The sequence below is a fragment of the Saccoglossus kowalevskii genome, chromosome 12 (assembly GCF_978046115.1).
Source record: "Saccoglossus kowalevskii chromosome 12, keSacKowa6.1, whole genome shotgun sequence".
NCBI classification, from domain to species: domain Eukaryota; kingdom Metazoa; phylum Hemichordata; class Enteropneusta; family Harrimaniidae; genus Saccoglossus; species Saccoglossus kowalevskii.
The window spans coordinates 31,945,789-31,968,617 of record NC_140652.1 but is presented as its reverse complement, the minus strand read 5'-3'; the positions used below and the strand labels follow the sequence as shown (position 1 = coordinate 31,968,617).

The window sequence follows — 22,829 nt, the reverse complement described above, 5'->3', positions numbered from 1 at the left end:
TGTCACAAAACTTTGGTTATACCAAAGGTATCCAGGTCAGATGTTGGAACTGAGGTCGCTGTGCCGGTCGCCGTACATGATACACTGCGTCCCGCCGCGTCTCAAATTTCGGTCGAACCAAGTACCGCTGAACGTCAAATATCCACAGTTACAAGTAGTATGATGAGTCACAAAACCGGTTTATTTCTCAACTGTACTTTCAATGGGCAAATTACAGTCCAAATTGTACAAAAACCGGAATGAAAACGTGGAAAATCCGTTGTTTAAATGATCCAAACTGTACACGACCCTGTATTTCAAATCGCGTTGTGCGTCAGTAAAAGGTCAGAAAGGCCATCCTTTGTTATGCTAATTTGTGTGTTTACGCTGCTCTATTCAACGTGGGTATGTTTCTTTTTCATGTGGAATAAAAATTAGTTTGTATTCAATTTGAACTGTGTTGCGCATGTAATTTTTGAATGCGTTCAGCGTACAACTACATACTATTCTTATAAATATTCATGTTCAAGGGCCATAATCATGATTTTTTAGTAGATGAAAGTAAACTCTTTTTTTACTAGTTTTATCGAATTGTCAATATACTGGTATAATATAATAGCAATAACCCCCGCCGAAGTTGGGTATACCACTTGATATTGCACAATTCACTCCATATATGCACGAGCCTGCGGCTCGTGCATATATGTCGTGAATTGTGCAATATCTCGTGGTATACCCGCCTTCGGCGGGGGTTATTGCTTAAATATTCTAATGGTAATTTTGTTCGCGGGGTATTATGTCATCCTTTACAATAATTGTTTAATAAACAATAGAGCTAGTCATTTCCGATTCCAATTGCATTGATTAGTATTAACTGTTTGATAACAACATTTACCAGAAAAGTTATATGTATATAAATCGTTTATTTCTTGAATAAAATGTAAAAACAAATCTCTGAATAATTACAGTCTTGGATAATATAAAAAGAGTTGTTGAAAGACATTAGGTGCACACTCGTTTTCCTTGTAATTCATCTGATTTTGATATTGACTATGTACCATGTATTTTAAAAATTACATATAACAAGTGTTTGTAACAAATGTTGTCACTGTCGTCACAATTATGCCAATAACAACAGTTTATAAGTCAGCTGAAGTGTATCATTGGTAACGTATACAATGTAAAGGCATTGCAACACAAGTTTATCAATGATGTTGCTGTACTCACGTAGTCATACTATTTGTCGTTTATAATTTTGTCTAGACGTGGCAACATCTGTCAATTATTAATTACTGGAATACAATACGTACTCTATTGTAATGCATAGTAATATACTTATCTGACGTGTTACTTCCTGATTACACTTTCATGGGTTAATAATGAAATTCAATTCTCCTTTTCAATATCTCAGTCAAAAAACAAAACAAATAAAATTCAAAAAAAAATCATATACGTCCATAACAACTGTGGTCCAGCTAATAGAATATCCATTTAATAATCATATCTGAAATACAAAAAAAAACAAAAAAACAAGAACATTGGATATGCTTCTAAACATATGATTGCCATCAATCATAAAATAATCATCAATATATAATATAATTTATACATTTTCGCTGATTTCGAAATATTTTCAGATATGTATTTTTCAAATTGAATGTGATTTGTTTTCATCATGAAGTCTGTGTCCAGTTATTTAATAAGATTTTATATTGCCGATTCAACGATATATCGTATAGAATTAGAACTACTTTGCCGATTTGAGGTTTAACATTTGATTTGTCAACAATGAAAATGTAATGTTTACTGATGGTGATTTTTATTTGAATTCTGATAGATTGTTGTTGTTATTGAAAAAAAAACGACTGCATTTCATTATTTGTACCTCGATTGTCTTCTGAAGTCAGCATTGTGAGTCTGAGGTATTTGTAAGTCAATGTCATCATGGATGTGCCTGGTTTGGTGACCAGTCAGATAAGAGAATTGTCTACCATGATCATCACTATATGTGGCATCATACGTGGATTGTGATCTATCCCTTAGAGCCTAAAGTAAACAGTACAATAATTGACAATCATATGTTAATGTAATGCATGGATAAGATATACAAAGCAGAGACACACAACTACTGGTGACTGCTTAACTTCAAAATAATACATTCTTTACCACCCTACATAAGCGTTATGCATATAATGTATACATTCTTTCAACTAGAAGTGACTCAACAATTAAATTAGAATTAAGCAACATACCCAAACAATATTCCAAGATCACAAATGATTAAGAGAAAATAACACTACAATCCCTTGAAAATGACATTCATAAGAACAAAACTGGCAAATGCGCCACAGTATATAGTTAATCAGTAAGAATACAGAAATTTAGACCTCATAAAGAGATGATTTGAAAAAAAAAGCAAATTGAGCAACATTTTTCTCGCATGTGAAACCTGCATTATATATTATTTATGATGAAATAGTTTCTTATACAGGGTCCATAGCACCAAGAGCCAAATGATTTCCAAGACTTTTCCAGACCTTTTCCCAAACTTTCTTGCATTTTTACCAAGACATTTTGACCCTTAATTCAGACCAACATCGTCACCAAAGCTCATCAAAGTTCTGAGGATATGGTAGTTCCCTGGAGAAAGATTTTTTATTTTTCCTGTAATTTAAAAACAACTCAAAGACTTTCCAGACCTCAAAACATCCAAAGACTTTCAAAGGAGTTTCCCAACGCTATGGACCCGGTTATAGAAATCTGCTATATTCTGTGTAAGAGTGTTATCACATCACAAGCTCATATCCGCCAATGGAAACTCTGAATTTGAAACCAGCACCGGTATTTATTAAACAAATCTGTATGGAATGTATGCAGATCGATGATAGTATTTTATAGTAGTATGATAAAAAAAGCAAGATGGCCACCAGACGGTCATCTTTGATCTGATTATGAAACAAACTGACAATGTATGTAAACCAATATGAATGATGCATGTGCCAAATATAAATGAAAATGATCCAAAAGCCTTGGAGGTATAGAAGTATGGACAAAAAGCAAGCTGGCTGTCATTCGGCCATCTTTGATCTGATTATGAAACAATTTGACATGGACATGTATTCCAATATGTATAATGTTTGTGTCAAACGAAAACCGACAAATTCTGTCCAAGATACCACATTTTCCAAAAAAAAAATAAGATGGATGCCAGTCGGCCATCTTTGATCCGATCACGAAACGAATTGTCATAGTCATGTATTCTAACATGTATAATATATGTACCAAATTTGAACAACAACTGACAAATGTATAAGATACCACATTTGCCAAAAACAAAATGGCTACAAGTCAGCCATTTTTAATTTAATCAGTAAACCACTGCATGTGCATATGTCCCAGATAATTTACAAGGCACCTTTGGTTTGGTTAACTGGGTAATGAAATATGGCGGAGTGGTGGAGACTGAATTATAAGTCCCCGTTTCGAACTTAGGAATGCTGTGAAAATCGACTGTCTTGTTCTAAAAAATACATTTTACAAATACGAATACGAATATACATTATATTCATGGTGTATTGCCTTGACAGCTTAAACAATTAAATAAGTACTTTGAACTTACCTTGGCACGGTCTGAATCTTGTGCCTCTGTTCCTTTCGCAACATACGGTAAAACAAACCCTTTGTTGTCATGTTCTGTTGGTCCCAAATTGGGTCGTGTAGGCTGTAAAATGACAGGATAATATATACTATAAACTTAAAGCTGCGTATAGAAACAATGTTGTCAAGTGTATGTATGGATATCAATCAATCAAATGTAGTAATCTAGTAATAATATCAATAATAATATATACTACGCATACGAACATAATAATTGAAAAACCTTCAGTGGAAGGATGTTATTGCATTTGGTACCAACCTTTTCAAACCTTGGTGCATGTTCCATGACCTTTGCAAGGTGTTTCAGTTGTTCTTCCGGTTGGGAATCCGATGAAATATCACTAAGAGTGTCGTCATCACCGTATCGCCACATGTTGCGTTGTCCTTGTTCCTTCACACGATTAAAAAAATCAGAAACCAAACCTGATTTTGCATCTTGCTTCTTGCGTACAAGACAGCAAAATATGACCGAGATCACCAAGGCAATAGTGATTATAGTTGCCGTTGTACCAATTGAAATTACCAAAACCCGGTCCAAATCATTCGTCGTGAACACTGTGTAAGAGAGATAATTGAATTTTGGGTCCGTTGTTTATTACATCATTTAAATTTAATGAACATGAAATTCAAATAATATCAAATAGATAGTATGATTAGAATAAGAAGAAAGCAGCATTGAATATATATATATATTGAGCAATAATATATTATTTCATGAAGTACTAACTTGTCGACTTTTCACATATATCTCCTACGTAACCCGTTGGACACCTGTTAAAATAAAATGACGACAGGAATGTATACATTATGTAATATTATAATGTATTTACACATAAGAGACTACGATGGCAGTGCATGCATTGCACATGCAAATACAAACTAACATTACATTAACGGCATGTCTGCCATGAAATGGTTTAACTATGAAACAAAGTACATTTCAATGATTTACTTACTCGCATTTACGTTCTGCGATATTGTCTCCAACACAAGTTCCTCCATTGATGCAGTACGTATTAGGACATATCTCTGCAAGGACGTTCATGTAGAGACATAACATGAGGTAAAATACTTGATATATGGTATATTTTTCTTGTCCCCAATGTAGCAAACATATATAAATATGTTGTGATCTTATAAATATTTTAGTGATCATATCGAATTTTATACGACGTATAATCAAATACATACCATGCAATTTCATATTTATTATCAACGTTTACTGGTACATTTATTGAGTTTCATTACAACAAGTGATAAGACATGATATTTGTGAATGCTCACACTTAAAACAATTGTATGAAACTGTGCATGTTTGTGAAATGATCAAACGATCGTTCATTGTTGTTCTTATTGTTTACCTGTACAAATCCTTCCTGGCCTTTCAGGAGATTCGTCTTCATATCCACTATTACAATCACAATAGAATCTGTCTACTACATCTATACAAGTGGCATCAACACTACAGTCATGTGTGACATCACTGTCACATGCTTTTGGAGTATATTCTGGAAGAAACATTATCACTGACATTACAATAATCAACTACACAATCAAATGATTCTTAAACACACCATATTGTCCTTCAGACAATGTGACAACTAGGTAGTCAATCAGATTATCCATTTCTTTCATCGTGAAATCATTACAAATAACAACTATACACATTATACCTTGGATGAGAAGAGTGCTATCTTTAAACACCACCTTGGTACTAGATGTGACATCAATCATCTCATTATAATTGGCGAGAACGTCTTCCAAATCTGACACATTTATATCTGTATCTTTTTTAAAATATAATATATATTCTATATTAACACTGCCACGGCTTAGCTTTTGTACATGGCAGCCTAGATAATCAGTTCTTGTCTTAGTAGTGTCAGTGTGAGCAATTCTCATCTATAAAGGGAATGCAGAAAAACAAGTTTAATAGCATTTGAACTGATATATGAAGTGACATGTATTAAGCTATATTTGCATATTGTAAACTTTTTTTCAGAAACACTACTGCCACATACCTTCCATACAAACACCAACCCTCCCACACAACCAACGACCACCAACACTAGCATCACCAGGGTTAATATCATCAGTACCACCATTGCCGTATTATTTGTGATGTGATGCTTTCAGGAATCCATACAACACAACATTTGTTTGATGAATTATACAACTTTATTGTGGCATTTTCCAATATGTCCGATATGGCAGAGACTTGCAATGTATACATATACTTAAATTACACTTAAATACATATACACACATATACTTAAATTACATATTGACTTAAGTTACACACTTTATGAGAAAATGAAATATAAAACAGTTCATTACTGGTTATGTTGAAAAATAAACGCCAATGGTTGTGTATAGGTTATGAACTGTTGATTGATTGAGTATATGAGATAGAAAAGTTATTAATGGTATAACAAGTGTATACTTGTGTTATCTACTGCAAAGTTAATTTTAGTGTTAACCCAGCGCACATGCACTGTTATATATAAGTGAATATTGTAGGAAAAATCAAGCTTTAACAGATCATCTTATGTTATTAGCAGCGAACTCACCGCCTCAGTAAATCGTCTTGTTATTTCCTTATAACCTGCAGATGACGTGTCGTCATACTCATCTCGGTAAGCTTCAATGACTTTCATGTCAGATTTGAATGTTTTGGAATCTGAAAACGCAAAAAAAATATATTTATATTTGCTCATTGATGATGAACACACCAAACATTAGTGCGACTTCAACTATACAATAAGGAAAGTGATGTATTCATCTAGCACGCATCTCGATCTCGCGATAAACTTTAAATATATTAAAATTATGTGCGTCAATAATTTTGTTAAAAGCGTTGATAGTAATAGCCTAATTATAATGTAGAAACCCAATATGGAAGTTAATGTCATAATGACATTTTTAAGAATTTATTGTAATTGAGTGTGGTGTATATTGTACACCAACAACAACAAAAAATGATGAAGTTCTCCATACTGTTAATTAACGACACCCAACAAATTTAGATTCAATGATCTGACCTCCATATTTACAAAATCAAGCTATCGTAATTTTCTGTTATGAATTTCGATAAAAAAATCGCAAGCAACCGAATTAAATTGAAAGCAAGGTTAGCCATAATTAATTCCAGCACTGTTCCTTTAGAATAGTAAAAGAATCGAGCAGTTCTAGAATATATTTGTCAATAAATATATTTAAATTGTTAAACACCGAGTTAAAAATTATCAAAAATATGACATAAGAATATCGAAGAAATCCTGTGAAAAAGGAAAAAAACAACAGATGGAATTTATAAAAATAAACATTAATAAAAATAAACGTTTAAAAATAAGTTTCTAAGCGATTAGCTAAATATTATTATCAGGGCCCTAAATACGTATTTAAATAGGTATTCAATCCACACAGTCTAAAGAGCGGTGATCGTCGCATCACGCATGCGCGAGATATGGGACTCATAAGCAAAGATGGCGATTTTGACTGAGACACACAACGAGTACAAACTGAGAGGTTACCAGATATTGTTGATGATTAGAAAGTATTGAAAAAATCGGAAAGTCAACGTTTATCAACACAATTGTTGCACGTGCGCGGCGCGACGACTACCGTACTTTAACAGGATATCGTTAGAAAGATGTATTCAATCAATGTCATAAATAGATTTACATGTTTCCGAGTTAAAGATTGCCTCAGCTGAACTATGTACATTCTAAACGTTTACCCTGGTTTATATAAGAACTGCATGTCAAATACGTTTTAACCGAATACAGTTAGTTAAATAACATATCAAAATAAGCAAACTAACAAAGATTTTTAACAATCTTACTTTCACATTTTCCACTTGTATTGAATGTTCCAGGAAGACATGTGCATTTATAACTGCCTGCAGTGTTTATACATTGATACTCTGAATCACATGGTTCATCTATACACTCGTCAATGTCTGAAATACAATCATGTTCATTATATGAAATGTAACATTGATATAAATTTCTAATTTACGATGACACTGAAGGATTAGATTATATATTTTTCAATAATTTGTAATTTGTAATTTATTCATTTAGAACAGTACATCCATAAATGGTTTTTCATGCACAGCATATAGATATAAAAATTAACATAGAATTAAACAAACCACTGCAAAAATGACAGAGAACACACTAAAGAAAAGCATAAATAGGGTATAAAATAAAATGACTACGAAATAATGTGATAAAATTACAATTACGAAGGTAGGCTACATGGTATATTGTTTGTATTTATGTGACTAATGATTGAGGGTGAATATAAATTACAATTCAGTGCATACTCACCTATACATTTCCCTGATGAAGCAGCCACACTATAACCAGGTGCACATTCACAGTCATAAACATTGTTTCCAGTGAAAACACAGACTTCACCTTTTACGCAAGTATCGGTGGCGTCCAAACAGTGGTTGATGACTATGAAGCCGAGACACAAATATTAACAATCATACATGCTATAAAAATATATGCCGTTTAAAGAATTTATACAATAGCATTTTATTCTATTGATGTCTGTGAAACATATTTTCTTTCATAATCGTGTATGTACATTGCATGGAATTCATCAATCGATTAGTTTCTGTATTTCACAGATTAATACATACATTTATATGACTGTCAACATATAACGCATCGTGGCGGACAATGCACTATTTACTTGAGATTAGTTGGGTGATTACTCAATATTATCCATAATTGATATCTAAAACTTACTGATATCATCACTTTTAAACGAGTTTTGACGTATATAAGTTGAAATCCCAACCAGTGTTCCATCCTCTGCTAGACCAACAGTAAAAGCCGATAGCAGATCATCAGATGTTATTGAGGATGCGCTTTTCGTGTTAACAAGACATCGTACCAATGTTCCACCATCTGTATCTTCATATACAACTACTATTGTGCTCAAATAATCAGAGGATATTTCTGAATTTGAAAACAGTGTTGCCATCTGAAAGAGACATGCACTGTATTAAGAAAACATACTAGGTCCGTACAATTTGCTTTCGACTAATAATTCACGTCACAACATAGAACACTGTTGATATCAACTCTTGCATGTCACATTGTAAATGAGGGTCAGAATATAAATATTATCTGTTGAACAAAGGACACATAATACTTACATCATCTTCTATTGTGGTCGTTATAATAGTATACAGTTCAGAACTTGTTGAAGTCAGGTCATCATTGAAATCTACAATATTGATGTCTCCGACTGATGTAAGTATCATGGACACATTAAACGCTTTGGATTCTATGAATGACAAACATTTAAGCGTGTCAATTGCGATAGATTAAACATTTCTGTATTTTGCTGTTTTTGAATCATAAGTAAGCCATGCTATCAACGTGCGTCAAGTTTATTTTGTTTCAAGTGATTCAAGAGCCATTCTTACTTTTGCATTTGTCATCCTCCTTGTAGTATCCTGGTTTACACTGACATTGGTAGCTACCAGGGTTGTTGACACATCGTTCATTCTCATCACATGGTTTATTTAAACACTCATTAATATCTAGGAAATATACATGGAGCACATTATAATAATTTAATTGCACGTACAAATTATGATACTAGTTTAGAACCTCCTTCCTACCCTGCTTCACATTATTCGTCTTAATGCAAAACGGTGGCAGTTGTGATACGTGTATCATTCCCATTCTAAAAATGTCACCACTAGGATCTCAACCTGATATTGTTCATCGAAATGTTTCTTCCATCTTTGTGTCCATTGTCTTTAACGCAGTGGACGCAATGACGTGAGATAAATAGCACAACACTACAATAATAACTCTTCGTTTTCGACATTTGTTTTTCTCGTTTCATGAAGAAATTTACAGTATTTGGAAAGTAAAATCATACTTATTAAAGTCACTGTTTATACATGAGTTGTTAAACACACATATTATAATTTCAATATTGAAGATGTCATCACGAAATAAAAAAAAAAATCTGAGAGAGGTCTACCTGAAGTACCTATATGTATAATATCGAATCAAACGGACTTCAGGTTTTTCAATACCAAAAAATATACACTAAATCGGAGAATAAAAGATATCATTTATCACAAAAAGAACAAATCTCAAAGAGATCTACCCAAGGTATTTATACACCCAGTATCAAAACAATAAGGCTAGTAGTTTTCAAGAAGAAGTCCAAAAAGTGAAAGTCAACACCAGAGCTAAAAATATTAAGAATATGACAAATTATGTTTTGTTTTTAATATTCATGTGTAATCGATGAAAAATAAATATTATTAGGGTGCATCAGTAAACTTACTATATTTCTGTTTTCAAAAAAAAAAAACGAAAACAAAACAAAACACAATTTCGAAAAACAGAACGTCTTTATTTTCTTTATTTGTCTTGGAACGCCATTTAAAAATGCGAATAAACGCTTTCTCACTAGTACATAAAACTATATACCACTTAATGAAGTCCAAATATTACATTAATATCATAACTAATACTTACCTTGGCATGATAAGGGGTCAGCAATCGAATAACCATCATTGCAATCACATATATACGATCCTGGTGTGTTCTGACATTCACTGTTGACATCACAGCTGTCTCTTTCTAACACACACTCATTGACGTCATTACAGGTGTTGTGTTCATCTTCTTCATAACCAGCAATACACTCACAGTAATAAGAACCGATAGTATTCACACAATCAGCCATTGCGTCACAGCTTACATTATTACATTCATTTATATCTAGAATGAATAAAAAACAAAAACATTTAAACATATATCACATATAAATATTTTCCGAAATAGGTCTATTAATATCTTTATTGTAGAAGACCATAGAGCCCATTTTAAAATTACAATAAATTCACACACTTAATGCTTTGTAAATTAGTTTTTACCATTACTGTTATTCCAAGATCAATATTTAAAAATAAATTATTCCAAAATAACTTGGGAGTAGTTGTTAATTTTGCAACCAATAATAACCTAATTCAGATTTTATGAAAGAAATAATTATTTCCCAAAACGTTTGGTCATCTGGAATCTGAAAAAATCCAGTTATTGGATAACGAGAATGTGTAGATCATGAACATGCATCAAAGAAGACACGTGCTACTCTTCATTAATTTCAATATTCAACGTTCAAATTTTGAGAGAAATTATATTGTGTGCCTGTATCCTGTATGTATGTATACATAGAGTAACAAATAACGTGTAAGTTCAAATAAAAATTAACAAAACGTGATACATACCATTGCAGTCATTACCATCTATTTCAAAACCGGTATCACAAGTACACGTATAGTTGCCAACAGTGTTGCTACATTCTGAATGAGCTGGACATGGGTCATCAATGCATTCATTAATGTCTACAAAATTAACCAACAGAATATGTAATTTGAATAAATAGCAATTTACAAATACATTCGTGTTATTCACGGAATCTTTATGACAGCTGCGCCTACTTGGTTTCAAATACATATAGTTGTAATTTATCTAAAAATATAGCAGAATTGTTCATCACATGATTAATGTGCATATTATTTATGCAGTGACGCTTATTTTGTAATGTCATAACTGATATTTCACTCTAAATGTGGCGATACGAACTCTAAATATCATGCAATGGTAACGTATTTATTGCTGTGATATTATTATTTAGGTCCGAATAACTACAATTATTCGCATGGTAAAATAGCTCATAATAATAACGACTGAAAAATGGAAATGTCTATCAGTGCACGGCAATCACTTATTTACTATAAACACACTTTATCTAGCCCATATTAACCAATAACTACGAATAAGTAATATCGGATTACTCTAATATTATAGTGAAATCTTACCTGTACATATTACACCATTACCGCTAAATCCAGCGTTACAATCACATTCATACTGACCAATGGTATTTGTACACGTGGCATTCACGTGACACATGGAAGTGTTACTCTGACATTCATCAACATCTACAAAATGCAAATAGTTTTGTGTATCCGTTAGAAAATATCACCACAACAAACCCAATAATATAGTATACCATTCGGTGTTGATATGTATCTCGTATACCAAGATTCTTGGGAATTTATAATAATGCATCAAGTTTATTCGGTTATTCAGTTTACCTTCACATATTCCACTGTCAGAACCATAGCCAGGAATACAAACACATTTGAAACCTCCATCAGTATTAATACACTCTTCTAGTGCTGTACAGTTGTGCATTCTACCAATACACTCGTCAATATCTATTGTATAGAAAATATTGATTGTATCACAACATGCATTTAAATATTCTGTGAACTAGAACATAAGCTCTCTTACTCATCATAGTTAAATATCTATTTTCGGATGATATAACTTGTATTAAATACGTCTTAAATACAAAAAACACACAACAACTGAAAATAGTTCTCAAACGAAACATTATTACATAGTCAACAGCTGCAATCAGAGTAGGTATAGTGGACGTGGCTATTTTCAGCTCATTTGCTATGATATTAGATCATAACTTATTCAAAATGGCCGAATATTGATAAATCCATTTCACTCATACTGTTTTATATCACAAAATTAATAAATAAACACTTAGTACAAAAAGAGCCAGCTAACAAGTATATATAAAGTGTAATCACTTAGTTAATGTTGTGACCTAAAATGAATGTCAGTGCTGAGAAACCTACTAGGTAATATTCAGTACTTTCAGTCAGTCAAAAAACACATTAAACCATTGAGATCATCCTGTAAACATGTAAATTTTGAGGATAGTCGTTCACCAGAAAAGCAATGATTTAATATGTCGCTTAATATGTTTAATAATTCACCTGAGCATGATCTGTCGTCAACATCTAATGTATATCCTTCACGACACGAACAACGATATCCAGGTGTCTCGTCGTGGCAGTTATGATAACACATATCTGTACCACGATCACATTCATCAATTTCTGAATCAAGAACAAAAGACAGTTGAAGTAAGACAATTCGAATAATATGTATGTTTGACGACATCGTATCAGATATTTTCTGGTAAATAACAAATAATTACATAATAAACAAGTAACCTGTAGAATGCTGTGTGGGTAATATTTTTATATTGATTTTTGTTGCATTTGCAGCAAATAGTTACCAAACAATGAGAAATCTATTGGATTGGATTTACCTCTCAGCTGGCTTCAAATACATAGTTCAAGCCTGCCTAACCGGTACTTATACCTGGATTTAGCTACAGAACATAGACGGTCTGTGGTTACAGCTTCATGTTCCGAGTAATCGCAAGAAATTGACATTACAATAGAAAAATAAAAGACTGGCACTCCAATGCAATTAAATGCAATTAATCCTCGGATTGAAACGTAGACTTTGAAGTCAATGGTGTAAGCAATGAATAATTTCAAGTTGGCATAGAGAAGAGATAGTTTATTTAACCAGTGCTGAACTAGAGGCTGAAATTATAATTAAGTTCGTTGTCATATAATTTGTTTATTTCAATTTCTCCTGAGAAGTCAAATAGAATACATCGGTGAATGGATGTTTTGGGTGTGTAGTTTACACTGTGTATGGAATGGTAGGGTTGGGTGTCATATAATTTGTTCATTTCCAACTCTCATGAAGTCACATAGAATTTCACTTAATTATTTTCGTTTTCAAGCATCACGTGTGAATCCAATTTTCACTGTGCAGTGTCAAGTCTCAATGGGGTATGTAGGAAATGGCATTTTCACTGAAATTTATTTTAGCGGAAACATGTTTACAGTGAAAATGAAGTATTTCACATTATATGTACTGCAGTTTATTTTGATTCGTCCCTGAAATCAAAATCGGCATTTCCACACCACATATGCAAATGAGGTCTTGGAGCAAACAAATTAGTCCTTTCAAGAGTAGCGTTTTTCGAAACATGGCAGAAATAAACTATATTTAGAAGTACGATATTTTACGCTTGGGTACATGGATATACTTGCCGAGTGAAATGAAATTTGAACAAGAATAATGGTACTTCTAGGCAGTCACTTATTTTGACTAAAACTATTAAATTTGCATATCACCCATGCAATAATGTTTTCGGTATTTTCACGGTCGATATGCAAATGAACATGGTATTGGCGATCCGCTCCACTGGGATTGCTCTTACAGCCAAAACAAAGTCAGCTTGGACGTTCAGTTGCGAGACGTAACAATGAAAAAACGCAGCCAGTGATACATTTTGAAAATAAAAATACAAAATAAACGCAATCAGAGGCGCCGACCACGCGCGTTGACAATAAATAGAACGCGTTGTGACACAGTCTCACCAGCCTCTTTCACTGACGCAATATAATTATGCTATTTCCCAACGCACTTATATTTAATACATTGACAAAAAATACCCCAAGACAAATGTAAATCAAGCTTGTAATTACAAGTAACTCAACTCGAACGCAATATTCATCACTGTAAAAGTGGATAAATTCGAACCAGCCAGCTCATGATCGGAGACGTCCCTTCGTCTTCGTTGATAACTGGCCAATTCACCATAATCGTGGTGGTGAACTGTTTTAATAGCTGATTTGTAAAAGACATTCAATTCATATTCATCCCAACTTATTTGAATATTCTTTCGGAAATTTGAGACATTGTTAAAAAATTCTGTACAGGGTTATGTCTGATGTAAACTAATAATACGCAATTATCCAGGCAGTACTAGAAATTATTGCTGATACTAAACAAAATTTGTATTGGGAAGTTGGATACTTGAACATGTAGCCCCGGGGCATGTAGTAAACGAACATAATCATACTGTCACATGTTTTTCGTCTTAGCCTTGTCTTTTCGTCTTAATCGTCGCAGTCCGCTTCATTGAATGTTTAGTTTGATAATTTATAAACATATATTCAGTGTGAAACTGTTGCATTCAAGTTTTGTTAATACAAAGATGATTTAAACTTGTCCCTTCCGCTGCCAAAGTATTCAATATACGGAAATAGCATGCGTGTGTGCATTTGCGTGAGTGAAAGATGCAGGTGAGATTTCACGTCGCAACGTGTTCTATTTATTTCCAACGAGCGTGGTGGCTCCTTTGATTGCGTTTATTTTGTTCTTTCATACTCGAAATCTATCGCTGACACCGTTTATTTTGTCATGTCTCACAACTGAACGTCCAAGCTTTGTTGATAACTTCTCACTAAACGTATCTCCTGCTACAAATTTAGGATACAACACCCCAGACATAGCTCATTTTACTTAGCTTGAGTGTGGGCACAGTTACTTTTTGTAAAATCCGAAAACAAATTCTGACCACCGTTTCCATGGCAACATCCAAAAACTGATTCTTTTAATACCTTCACGCCAAATGTATCACACCTTACTTTTCTTTAATTAAAAAGCACGGACATAGCTCATTCTATCCAGCTTGAGTGTAGACAACAATTTACTGTTTTTTATGTCTATTTTCATTACCGAGAAAATGGACCCCAACGTTGGGGTAACTTTTCACCAGCAACAGCTTCTAACTCCTTTCTTGGCTAATTTTGTTCAAACATGACAGGCAGGTTGTACCGTCACTAATTGGAAAAAACAATCCTGGCCCACAGCTACCATGGCAACAGTCAGAAACTGTTTTTTTGAATACTTTCGCGCCAACTTTATTACCTACTACCAGTCTTGTGATAGCAGTGTTTAAATGATTAAGCCTTTTATTTTGGCTACGTTGCACACCGGCGCCGACGGACATTGTTACACTGTATCAACGTAATCTCAACGCAACTTTGAACTTTGAATGAAATGTAAATACTGCCTCCAATCTAGAAAATACTATCGCAAAACGGTTGGAAATAATACATTTAACGGCAGAATACGTCCTAGCAATACAATTAAGTGACTTATAAAGACTGAATGTTTTTTGCGAACTTCATATACGGTGCCCGGTTTTAGTTATAAACCGACGTTAGCTTCACGTTCATGTCGTACCATCGCCAACCAGCCTACCGGCTTGTTTTCATTGGCAACCGGACTACTTTTATTTTGTATACACATTTTCGTCTGCTATTTTTATCCAATTCAAATCGTTAAGGAACATTTTTGGCATATTAAGTGTACATCACATGGAATACTACGATTGAGAGAACTTGGTGTATGTTGAGTTTTATAAACCCTGAGGGCTCTAGGAAGACCCCCCCCCCCCCGCAGTAAAATTAGCGATTGCCATGGAGGCGCAACCATCAAGATCAAAATACTAGGAGGTTTCTGCTGGCGACGTTGCGAAGTTACCCAGTTACAAATAAAGATTACCAACGCCAAATGAACAACATTTTAACCGGTAATGAAGATTCATTCAATCCACGGCTAACAAGTTACATCACAAGCGAAGTTGTAGCGTGCGGCTCAGCGACGACTGCTGTCAACGAAAGTCATCCCGTCAGTGGAGTACCGCAGTAGCATGGCATGTTTGCCAATGCAAAATTCTGTGGAGAAACTTTTAACTTCAACATAAATTTGTGTCACCCCTTCACCATTGTATTCAAACGAATCACGTGGTGTGCCGTTCTTCTTCAAACCCGACATTCAATCAATAGGGGAGTTTCAGTTAAAAAAAACATCGCAAATCATGCAAATTCAACATTTTCAAACCAGTATACTAAAACAGAAATGCTAAGTGAAGCAAAAGAAGGATAGATGTTACTTTTCAGTATACACATCTCTGTTGATACTATCCCTCACACATTCTACTCCCAATTATTCCTGCGTAAAATGGACTAGCCTCTTTTCAGGTTGACATTCAGAGTAAAATCACGTGACAGGCTGTTAAAATTGGCTGTTGCATACACTTTCGCCGGTCTGGAAAATGTGTTTAATTAGCTCTCATTCAAGCGACAATGCAGATTTCCCAGTTGGGGTGAAACTATTGGACTCTGCCATTAAAAAATAAGGGTGTTTTGAGAAAAAAACGAATAACCCTGGAGTGCACACAACACACTGAATTTCGGAACAAATCTTGCATTATTTACAGCAGCAGAATACCACAGAAATATCAGACGAAACATGGAAACACTATATATTGTATTTCGGCCTGAACCCTCTCTATTGCAATTCCAGGAATTACACCTATATGTGCACCCATTTTCAACATTGGTATCACCCAACCCTGAAAACAAATTCTTAAAAGCACGCTGAAGCGTTTGGTAATAACACCGAGAAATATATACATTTCTGGTTTAATGGAATCGAATGTGAACTTACGTAAACATGTATTCTGGTCTGCTGCATCCAACTCATATCCTTGCTCACATTGACATTGTTGAACTCCGTCAAGCACATAACATATTCCATTTACACAGCTGTTATTTGCACAAGTCTCCTCAGCTGTAACGAATTCAATGATTAATAGTAAAACATTGCTGTGTGAAATAAACCCATCAACAGTATACTTTTAATTGCCAAATTAGCGAGTTACAAGAGTCCCAATGCATGTTATGTTTAATATAAATCATGTACACATTTTAAGAACAAACATTGATAATGCATATATAACACACTTACGAATGCAATCGCGACCCGTTGTTCCCTGATCCATGAATCCATCAACACATGAACATACATATCCAACAACATTGTCATTGGTTGTTTCTGTATTGGTGCAGTTCTGTGGACAGGTGTGTGTTTCAAGAATACACTCATCGATATCTGAGAGAAACAAAATGACAGTCAGCAAGAATTGTTGTATTTCGTATCAGTGGTCACCTAAATTCTGAAACATAAAGCACCTTTTTGATACTGTATTGTTGAATGGTTTATTTGTATCATTTTGCGTAGATAAACCAAATGCAATGTTTTACGGCCATCACGTCCTCCAAAACGGAAACTGCCGTACTTTGTCAGAGTTTAATAAACTTTACATTGTTGTAAATTTGTTTGTTTATCATGTTTTGGTGGAATCTGTCTGTTGACATGGATTTTTCAATCCTAGCCGTGAGTTTATGTAGACAGGGAAGTAATGTTGTTAACGAGAAGATTTGCTCCAACTAGGCTGTTTAATAATGCTGATGTGAAATGGAACATATCAAAGTAGATTAATACAAGCTATATTCTTTAATTAAGACATGTACTTATTAACCTCGGTGTATTTTATAGAATAATATAGCATATATAAATAACATAGGAAAAATATAATTTGATTTTTAAAATAGCGGGAAAACTATATATATATTTGAGACAAATTAATATTTTTAGTGTATTAAATATGTGCATAGATAATTAGGTATTACCTTTGCAGTTGAAACCACCGACATCTATTTCATATCCATCATTACATGTACAATAATAATTCCCCTCTGTATTTACACATGTGTGTTCACATCCTCCATTGTCTACTGTGCATTCATTAATATCTGAATAAATATATTTACAATGAGAATGTATTTCAGTTGTATTATTTATCTGAAACTGTCACATCATTGCAACAATAAAACATGACATCAACATCAGGAAATATTGTGAATATTGTGGAAATAGCTTGTTTACACTTTTGTAGAAACCATGGTCATTATAGTGACATATATTTTCACTAGTCAAAATTAATAACAATACTTACCAGTGCAATTATTTCCATCTCCAGTGTATCCAAGTTTACATAGACAGACATAACTACCATCTGTGTTTTCACATATGTTATTTGACGGGTTGCAATCATTTTGACTAGAAAGAAGACATTCATTTCCATCTGCAATAAAACAAACATACTGAAGTTTAAAGAGGTCGTTCCACTATAAACATTAATATGGTCTTCAGTTGAATTGATAGGAATGATTTTAAATTAATGTGCATTTCTAAACAATTACAACATACATTCCAAAAAGTGCTCAATGTAGTCTTCTACATTAACTGAATTTTTCTGGATGGCCACCATGTGCCATTAGAAATACCATTTTCCGTTGTGCTAAATTTTGTATTTTGAGAGATGCTGAATTGCTAAAATTTGTAAGAATTCAATTTACAGGCAACTTTTCAGGACAGAGTGCACAAACAAATAGGCATACATATTGAAATTAGGTATAACAAATTATGTATTTTTAAGAAGAGAGTTTACTAAAAAATCTTTTTATATTTATTCTTTGCAGATGACGCTTATATATTAGCATTTGGAGAGCCACGGCTCAAAATGTAAATATAGCGTATTTATTATTAGCATTGTTTTATAATTACGTCAATTGTTCCCAAAATTAATATAACAATGTTTTCTTGAAGTGACGTAGGATGTTATGAATATTGGCAAATTGTGAAAAATTCTTGATGCCAACTACAATTGAAACAACAAATCAAACAACAAGCCAGCCAATATTGTAATTTAAACGTTTGGAACATTTCCCACAATTGAAACATAATCTGGGAACATGCATTCAAGTTACACGATTATTCAAAAACACTAATACAATATTTACAATATCAATGAAAACATTAATTAAATGTAATCCAATGACTAATCTAATAATATGCCTTAGTTGGATTTCAAATATATATACTACATATAGTAGACATGAAAAACACTGTTCATCAGATTTCAAAACATTACTCTCTCAATTGAGAATTGCGATATATACATATTAAACAGAATCAGTAGCATAAAATGAATTCCAAAATCATTTAATAAAGCAGATCAATAAATCACACATGTAACATATCTTACCGATATTCTTGAAATAATGTTATTATTGCGCATCTCGCAGTGAACAGAAAACAGATAAACATTGCATATTCACACCCAAGACGATAAAACCACAATCTGCACATACTAACACAGATTACTATCGAAAACCACATGGTGTGAGCAACACAGTAGTCATACGACTCGATTGATGCTGAGTAATACATACGACAGCTGTCAGACGTCATTTAAACAGCGACCAAGATTTTTTTTTCTTCAAAACAAATCAGAAATAAGAAAATTTACCTCAATTATATAGAGCGTCTAAACCAGAATAGGAACAACCTATTTTTAAAATAATAGATCTGATATACCAAAACTAATCAATCAATATCAGTCATCAAAGCCATTACCTTCGCATATGTCATTTGAGTTCATTACATAACCATCAACACAAATACACTTGAATGAACCAATCAGGTTGCTACAGATTGAATTATCTTCACATGAGTGCGTATTTCTTTCACATTCATCAATATCTGAAACAAATTAAAAGCAATAACAGAATACTCGTGGGATTTTTCACTGTAATTGATGTATTTGTCGCCGGTGTATGAAACTGATAGTGATGTAATCTAATACGACATTTAGATGATTAGCCAGTAGTTTTGATGGTTAAGGAACATTGAGGGTTAATACGTACTTTATCCCCCAAAATATTTAACTACATGATTTTGAATATCAGCAAAAACACTGATTGGTAGCTTGCTGATTACAATGTTTGAACTTGCTTTCTTTCTTTCTTTCTTCTTTTTTTTCTTTCAGGAAATTATAAATGAAATAACATTACAGCATAACATACCTGTACAATTTCTAGATTCCCCAAACACCTCTTCGTATCCGTTTTTACATATGCATTTGTATGAACCTTCCGTATCTTCACAATTCGAGATATCACGTGGGCAATCATCACTTGATAGTAAACATTCATCGATATCTGAAATAAGCCATACACGCATATTTAATGTGCATAAATCTACTTTGTAACCATGTCGCAACTTAAACTAAAGTATACAACAGTGGTTATATAAACTATTTATTTATTTATTTTATTGAGATACTATAGCCATAGCCCCCCCAATACACGTCACATGTGTCAAAATGTAATGAGGAATAGAATAAATACAAACATTTGGCTAGATGACATATCGTTTGATTGTTGGTAGTACTCATCAACTCAATGAATTTGCCAGGATAAAAATAGTCAAAAATGTATTTTTATCTAAATTCATAAAACGGTTGGTAAGACTAAATTGAAATTCGTCCTGAATATATTATTTTGACAGAATGGTCAAACAAATGTAAAATATAAATCAATATAATAATGGTTATGTACTTACTGGTACAACTGCGAATGGTTCCATTTCCCTCATATCCATCAATACATGTGCATGTATAACTAACTACCAAGTGTGTTTGAACACTTTGCTTTCTGTGGATCACAATCATTCAAGTACACATCATCACACTCATTGATATCTTTACATGTTTCACCATCTCCATGCCATCCTTCATTACATGTACACTGGAAGCTACCAGGTATATTGTGACAACTGGCTTGAATATTACAATTATGACGATCATCATCAGATAATGATAGAGTACACTCATTTATGTCTGCAAGAAAAAACATTCACAATCTCATTTATTTACTTACATCTATGTCAAAGGTAAATTACCTGTTCTTATTTAAGCTAATATCGTGTATATACTACAACTTTTTACCGTACAGTGGCCAAGTATGAATTTAGTCTTTTCATTGACAAACCAAAATTAACAAACAAAAAATACATTTTCATGTATGACATTTAAACACACACACACACCTTGCTTTGAGAAAAAAAATATACAGCAAATAGAATTTATTTACCACCAATAACGATTTAGCTTAATGTTTTACGAAGGTAATTACGAAGTATTACCTTCACAATAACCCGTGGAATTTTTCTCGAATCCTGTAAGGCATATACATTTATGTCCACCTTCAGTATCTTCACATGTACTATATTCCGGACAAGGTGATGATATTTCAATGCATTCATTTACATCTGTAAGATAATGCAATATACATAAGTGCATTCCCTTTAAAACAGGCTGACGTTCTAAAGAACCGTTTCGTGAGTGTACATGAATACAAAATGAGCGATCAATTTTTTCTCACACTGGTTTTTTTACACTCTATTTGGTATAAGGAACTTTTTTTGCAGCTACCTTTTAACTAATAGAGAGTGCGATGCAATTACTTGTCTTAAACATGCTTTGTATTGCAAACGTTTTCAGAGTGTGGTTTAAAATTTACTTGATCAACCTGAATGAAAATATCCATAAAAATATAAGTTCATGTCAGCCTTTGACAAACAATATGGATCGAAAGTTGACAATTTTCATAAATGTCCTATATATATCTCCATTATCAGTAAAGGTAATTTTCTGATTATTTTGACCAAATTTATTTAGTGCCTTCAATGGGGATTGCAGTGTGTGCCTGATCATTTGTTTTAATTCTGTTTGTGGTCAGTCGGTTGGTTGTTTGGGCGGTTGGTTGTGTAATAAAGTGATTTTTATCATAAGACAAACATAATGTGGACAAAAAGGGGGGGGGGTTACTTGGAAACTGACAAAAAAAATGATCAGCCGGGTGAGAGGGTTGTAAGTCATCCATAGTACATAACCTTAAAGACCTGGGACTGTCTTATGAGGAACCAGCTATAAAATAAATTATTTATGTGTGTTTACTGTTCAGATATACAGGGTTTCTTTTGATGTTTTGGTCATGATTGTATAAATTTCACATTTCATTTGAAATCGTTTACTGTGTGTACGTGTGGTCCAGACCATTTGGTATATATTACAATATGGTATATATTACTGGACAACTTAATATTGTTTAAATTTCTGAGAGGGTAGGGGAATAGGGTTTTCATGTATGTTGAAATCATTTACTCAGTCGGTGAGCCTTTTTTTCATTAAGGTATTATATATTTCCGTCGATGGAGCAGTGCTTTCTTATGCTAGAATTACAATTTGACAATATACTGAGATATTCTGAAAATGGCAAAAACATTAGTGTCATTATTATTATTATTATTATTATTATTATTGTTATTATTATTATTATTATTATTATTTTAGTGTGTATTATCATCTAATACCAGTGGAAAACAAGTCGTCCATAAACGGGTGCCATCCATATAAGTTCATATGACTGTATAGACTCTATGTAATCCAAAGGAATAAAATAATACTTACTTATGCATGTATTATTTCTGACATATTGCTTGTATCCATCATCACATGTGCATATATATGATCCCATAGTATTGACACAGTGAGCATTGTTTGGACACTCAAATAATTGTTGGTCACTACATTCATTGATATCTGAATTCAGGAAAAAAGTATAATTGTTAGAGACATGACATCACTGAAATCACTGATTTTACCTAAATGAAACTGGTCACTGACAGCATCGGATTCATGATCGGTAA

The 22,829-nt window shown here is 33.3% G+C and overlaps 1 protein-coding gene across 1 annotated transcript; it reads right to left on the bottom strand.

The window, feature by feature from the left end:
• Window positions 1-882: 882 nt before the first annotated feature.
• On the bottom strand, window positions 883-20,925 carry LOC100366660 (uncharacterized). The gene is made up of 26 exons (XM_085506571.1): window positions 20,682-20,925; window positions 20,144-20,278; window positions 19,695-19,820; window positions 18,232-18,360; window positions 17,906-18,028; window positions 17,181-17,324; window positions 16,881-17,003; window positions 12,488-12,610; window positions 11,789-11,911; window positions 11,510-11,632; window positions 10,916-11,032; window positions 10,161-10,406; window positions 9,086-9,202; window positions 8,813-8,943; window positions 8,400-8,637; window positions 7,971-8,102; window positions 7,481-7,597; window positions 6,207-6,316; window positions 5,310-5,538; window positions 4,998-5,144; window positions 4,593-4,665; window positions 4,364-4,407; window positions 3,896-4,191; window positions 3,599-3,700; window positions 1,865-2,025; window positions 883-1,483 (listed from the first exon to the last, which is right to left on the bottom strand). Exons 1-26 carry the CDS (start codon window positions 20,788-20,790, stop codon window positions 1,471-1,473), a joined length of 3,531 nt encoding a protein of 1,176 aa, XP_085362697.1. The 5' UTR covers window positions 20,791-20,925; the 3' UTR covers window positions 883-1,470.
• Window positions 20,926-22,829: the final 1,904 nt, after the last annotated feature.

What these genes read in the sequence shown, in the direction of transcription:
- LOC100366660 (XM_085506571.1), bottom strand. Translation starts at nt 20,790, where the DNA reads ATGATTGTGATCCACAGAAAGCAAAGTGTTCAAACACACTTGGTAGTT. An exon ending in TGACAGTGGAATATGTGAAG is followed by an intron (nt 11,633 to 11,788) that starts GTAAACTGAATA and finishes TGCATTTTGTAG; the next exon opens with ATGTTGATGAATGTCAGAGT. An exon ending in ATGCACCAAGGTTTGAAAAG is followed by an intron (nt 3,701 to 3,895) that starts GTTGGTACCAAA and finishes GTCATTTTACAG; the next exon opens with CCTACACGACCCAATTTGGG.